General features: G+C 44.3%; 1 protein-coding gene across 5 annotated transcripts in view; it reads right to left on the bottom strand.

Moving 5' to 3' along the window:
• PLCB1 (phospholipase C beta 1) overlaps positions 1–6,000 on the bottom strand; it is a 737,260-nt gene that overhangs the window by 268,917 nt on the left and 462,343 nt on the right. For all 5 annotated transcript variants that reach the window (XM_025202227.1, XM_025202200.1, XM_025202212.1 and 2 more), the window contains exon 7: positions 1,638–1,738. In XM_025202227.1, the coding sequence (XP_025058012.1) occupies positions 1,638–1,738 (101 nt within the window). The remainder of the gene's footprint in view (positions 1–1,637; positions 1,739–6,000) is intronic.

Genomic DNA, 6,000 nt, shown 5'->3' with positions numbered 1-6,000 from the left:
CGCAGTCACGGGGGGGGCATGTGCCCCGCACATATCCTCCCTACCAGTTGCTTATGACCTGTAGTCACTATGGAAAGGTATGCCGCTCACACTCCGGGCTCTTCTCCCACACCACTGCCAAGCCCCACTGACTGACTAAGTGACTTTTTTCACATCTTTCATCTGTCAAGATGCTGGACAGGCACAACTGTCCATTCATCTTGTCCCATTTTCGGATTCCCCTGGTAATAATAAAGAAGCTTTAATGAGCCTGAGAAATTAGGAAGTGGAATTAGGAAGAGTAGCCACTACTTGTCATTACCTGTTTGCTCACCAGGAGCCAAATTGAGCTCTGGAGAAAGCAGGTATAACTAAGTGAAACCCACTTAGTTCAATTTTGTGTTTGGCTTTCACACTGGTACATAGCAGGTTGCTCTAGAAGTAGTTATCAATAACTTGTGGCAGACAAATATGTAAATAGTAGCATCCATGAAATCAAAGCAAGTATTTTATACCTGAAAGGTCTGATATTGACGAAAGAAACAGAAAATGATCTACTTGTACGGATCGAATCCCAGAGAAAAGGGGTCATGAACTCATACAACTAAAACTTTACAGTTACAGGTGTTTAAGAAACTAAAAACATGAAATTGACTGAAGCACAAACGACTGGTAATTTCATTTACACAATGCTGCTGCATATGAGTTCTAATTGCATCATGAATGAATCCTCATCACCACTCTTTTCTTTTTGCAGCTCTTAATTGGTCTTCTTGGGCATGTCCAGATGAGTGTGGTTATGCGGTATGTGGCACTGTAAATGTGTTTGCAGTGCCACACACTGCACAGTCCAGTGTTCTCCGCGCTGCAAGAATGTGCTGCCCAAGTGTGTGCTGCTCCAGTTTTTTTTCTGAAGCTTTTTTTTCTCTGTTTTTTCTTTTCTGTAGGCTTTTTCTACCCCTGGATCCAGGGGTAAAAATAGAAATGAGGAAAAAAAATGAAGCAGCGCACACTCAGGCAGCATGTGCTACTGGAAAGCAGAGCCGGGTTGCCTGCAGTCGTGCTGCAGATGCTGGCCAGGTTCTGCCTGGCAGGATTGCTGTGGCTGCAGCCCCAGAAGGTCCCCAGGTAAGGCTGCTGGGGCTAGCACAGTGCTGGCCCCAGCCTCCCCTACTGTCCCTGGGGGTAACTTGCCACATGCCAAATCGTGTGTGGCACAGGCATTCCCTGGGGACAAGTAGCTGTGGCGCAAGGTGCACCGCTGCTACTTGTCCCCAAGGAACCAAATGTCCACACATCTGGGCGCACCCCTTGTGGTTTAAATGAGCCTGTCACAAACGTATATTCCCATTTTTCCCACTTTACTTTCACTGTAGCCTAAACTAGCATCATCCACACTTAAAAACAAGGCCTAGACAGTCTGTTCCTGTAGAAATAAGCTACCGTGAAAGTTTGCCCATTCCAAATGACTGCTAGAGCTTTGAGAGAGGAACAGTGTATCTACATTCACATCCTAGGTTAAACAAGAGTCCTGGCTGACATAGGATTCTGTTCTTGGCAATCACTTTGTGATGCTGTAGGCCAATTAACCTACTTTGCCATCAGTTGCAGAGAGAAAGTCAGTGAAGGAAAAACAATAAATTTGTATCTTTTCTTACAACTCAGAGAAGATGTGGTCAATTTCAGGCCGAGGACAGAGGTTGTTTAGGAATATTCTGTATACTTCTGGTGTGAAGTCTTCTTGGGGGATTGAATCATTCTGTGAAATGGAAAAAAAATAAAGTAAAGAAACAGTGCTTTTTGTTCTCTTTTATAAACAGGTCGCTACCGTGTTTCCTTTGATTTCCTTCCTACTGCCTACAAGGTCACTGCCTTTTCAGGATAATACATTCTTTTGAATAACAGATCCGTTTAAAGCATGTATCTTCCTTTAAAAAATAAATAAATTCATCATCACATTTTTAATAATTTGGAGGTTGGTTGTAAGATTGTGTCCTCCCTAAAAGCAAGTTCCTCTGTGATTCTTTGCAGAAGCATAAAAGGACACAAAATAGCTCCTTATTCTCTGATATAGGTTATCCACAGTAACTTTCACAGTGGGCTGCTAATCCCAGACCCATATAGCTTTATAAATGGGGTGGAACCCAGCATTTGGTTTAGCCAATGGAGTTAAACTAGCACAAAGGGATAAATAAAATGATAATGGCATGGAGCAATAGCAAATTACTTATCTCTTTGGAACACACAAGAGAACCAGATCAGAATTTATATAACCTTGTTTCTATGTGGTACTTTCCAGTATCCCTATTATATTCTACAGAACTTTTCCATGCAGATAGCATTGCAAATGTTTGCTCTCATGCAAATTAGATTGTTTTATTAGAGCAGATAAAATTATTTGGGCCTCCTTGTGGTTGGCCTTTTCCTGGGACTCATTGGCCATGTCCAGTCAAGCATGGCCATATAGTATGTGGTGCCACAGACATGTCTGTGGCACCACATACTGCATGTTCAGTTGTTCTCTATGCTGCAAGGGAGCAGCGCAGGGGTTTTTTTTTTTGACTCCTGGATATCCAGGGGTGAAAAAACCCTGCAAAAAAAAACAGAGTGGTGCATATGGGGGCAGTGTGTCCCACTCAAAACCGGAGCCTAGCCAGCCGGAGACACACTCTGGCTGCCAGGCAGGCTTTGCATGGCAGGATCACTTCTGCTGCAGCCCCAGGAGTCCCTCAGAACCCCAGGTAAAGCTGCTGGCCCCAGCCTGCCTTGCCCTACCCAGGGTAACCTGCTGCATGCCAGAGGGCATGTGGCACAGGTGTTCCCTGGGGACAACTAGTGATGGCACAAGGTGGACCGCCGCTAGTTGTCCCTGGGGAACCAAATGTCCACGCACGTGTGGAAGCAGCCAATGGCATCCTACCTATTTGCATACCTATCTAAAGAGCTCTGATTGTAGTCTTCCAACCCAGGGAAAAGCATGGCCCGTGCTTTCCATGGGCCTGGAAAAAGGCAGGGAGGAGGCCTAGAAGATGGTGTAAGCAAGTGCAAGTCAATAACCAAGTGACCTTTGACTTCTGCCTTTGGAGGCGTCTATTAAAATATTCTGAGAAAGGAAGATGACATACAAAGCAGTCGTCATGCACAGGAAACCTCATAAGCAACTCTCTCTCCTAAGCCTTCCACCCCTAAAAACATGAAAAAAATAGAATATACATATCAAAGTCTCAGATCCTACATTTCTATCTTGTGAGCACATATCATGTGGAAGAACAACAGAATCAGGCAATGCTGCTCTGCAGTCGCAAGCTAATGCATGATTCTGATCAACTGGAAACAGTGAGGTGGGAGTGAGAGGGACATACAAAAAGTAATTTTATGGTTTGTACACAAAGCTATTTCCCTTGAAAAGCTGCTGAGACTGCTGCTGAGCCTACTTGTGTCAGAAGAAAGCCACTGAAAGAGGAAATCATTGCTATTATTTATTCTGCTGTTTAGCACAGTTGCCAAGGGAACCGGAAGCGTCTATTCAAACCTTTGTTACAGGGAAAAGAACTTTTCAGTATCTTTCCTGTTTTAGGAAAAAATATGTTGTGGGCATGACTGTATCTTACCCTTCATGACTGAGCCCCAAGGGGTGTTTCAGCAACCACCATCCCGTGATATTCTTGCTAGGAGACAGCACATCCAAGGTACCCTTCATATAAGATACACTTCATATAAGGTATATGAAGGAATACGTCAGATAAGCCATGTCAAGCATGTGCCAATCCAGTGCATTCTTCATTTTTAATAGCCATGTAGCCGTCCCTGCTCTCCTTCACGAGGTACCTACTTTGGAGGGGCTAACTTTATGTCATTAAAGGCCCTGCTTACTCCACATACAGCAGCACTTACCTCAAAGCTTCTAGGCTTTGTGGCATGGTGAAAACTAACAATGAGACACTGCCTTCCCCAGCACTGACTGCGTGAACAGTTTATTCATCAGAAATGGCAGTTTTGATCAATCTGGAAGGACCTGGCCCATTTTGTGAGGAGTTTGACAGAGGAAGCAATCTTTGCCTAGGGGCATATTCAGAAAGCTGAGGAACACGTTCCCCAGTTAGTCCAACAGACAGTCATTATATCACTCACCCAGGAAGTCAGGGACCTGGGTATATATATCAGCATGAATCATTATTACCTACCCCCCAGGAAAATGCTCTAACCACTGTGCTAAGGGTTATCCTGGGGCAGATGTGTCCTCAGCTGCTCTTGTTGACACTGCTTTTCTTTAAATAAATTACTTAAATATACATTAGAGCACTGGCTGCCACTCAGACACCCTATCTCCCAGGTGACCGGCATACCCACTAACAACTCCCTTCCTCTCTTACTCAATGAATATTTTGTTCCATGAAGTATCAATTTGTTTCTAATTTATTTTCACCAGGACAAAAGGAACAATCCAAACCTATTTTACTTCATTTAATTTATTTTATTTGGCTGCTGACCCAAAGAATTATTTGCCGAGCCCTACGCAATGCATGTTTGCCAGGCACCACTAACTTTTGTTTGCTTCAGACCATGGACTGCTCCAGTTGGTTCTGCTTATATGAAAAGCCAAAACCCCTCTCAACAAACCAATTATATAGCGTACCCATACACACACAAAAACCCTTGCTTTTACACCCATTCAGTCACAGCGGAAGGTAGAAGTGTATCTTTGAAAAATACGGACGTACACAAAACACTATTTTGATTGTGTTGACAGACCGTGGGGGGGTTTTCAGCTAATTTTTAAAATTTTTTTATTTTGCTTCCTTTGGTTTCCAGGACCATTTTTTTCCTTCCTTCCAGAAGCCAAGGCAGCCACTTTCCATTCATTTTTCCATTATAAACATCTAACTTGGGTGTATTCAGTGGCTGTTAACATATTTATTGTAATTTCAGGGAAGCTGAAAGTAATTGCTGGACTACCATCTGCTTCTGGAAGGGCAGGTTTACATCTTTGAGGGATGGGATGATTTCAAACCATCAATGTTCCTCACTGCTGCCAGCAAAGGCCTCGTCTATTGAACACTCCCCTCCTTCTCCCTGCCTCTCTTGGCTGGAAGCCATTTTGGTATTTGAGCTATAGTAACCATCAGATGCTACCCGCTTCCAGAGGACATTTGGAAGCTACTGAACAGTGTGTATTACATATCTGCTTCTGTGCTCAGCTGATAGGCACAGATGGGTGTGTTACTATGTAAAAAGCTGACTTGGAGGGCAAACTGGCTTCTCTTGCTCTTGACTCTCTTTTTCTTCCCTCTCTTTTATCCACATAACCCTTCAAAGTGATTAGTTCCCACCGTTGCTGTTTAGGTGCATTGACATGTACTGCTCAACTGCCCAAACACAATGTAGCTTTGGACAATCAGCTGTGCTCTAATATGGACTGATGGGATGTAAATCTGGAATGTGCAAAAATAAGCAAAACTAGTAAAGAAACTAAGGTGCAACTAATTTGTCATCAGTACATCTGTGGTGGTGGGTGAAAAGTAGCTGAAATCAAATGTGCTGCCTCTCCTAACATAGGGAAGTAAGCGGAGGCCTAACTAACCCCCAGGATAAGCGATAGCACCCATGCAACTTCTCTAAGTTTTGCTGGCTGGAGCAGTCCAATGGTCTCCTAGGAGCTCAGTATATTTTTTTCATGGTACACTCTGGATTCCTGCCGTCCCAGAAGGACCCTTACACAGAGGGGTTGAAAAGCAGCTTTATGCTATTAGGACAATAGTTCTCTCAACCTGGATGCTGAGCACCCTGGGGTGCTGAAAGATCCTTCCAGTGGTGCTGAAGTACACGTGACACAGCAGGCAGGTGGAACTGTCCTATGCCCTTATGTTTCCAGCAGGACATTCAGGGTTGGACCAGGGAGGGCTGCATGAAGACTGCAGAGTCCAGCCACAACCCTGTGCACTGGCTGGCTAGGGAAGCCAGGCTGGGTTGGAGCTGCCTTTTCTACTGCCTGGCTAAAGGAGATAGGGTGGGCTGAGCCAG

This window comes from Alligator sinensis, unplaced genomic scaffold (assembly GCF_000455745.1).
Source record: "Alligator sinensis unplaced genomic scaffold, ASM45574v1 scaffold140_1, whole genome shotgun sequence".
In the NCBI taxonomy this organism is placed as follows: domain Eukaryota; kingdom Metazoa; phylum Chordata; order Crocodylia; family Alligatoridae; genus Alligator; species Alligator sinensis.
Note: the sequence above shows the minus strand (reverse complement) of the source record. Positions and strands in the feature narration are given on the sequence as shown.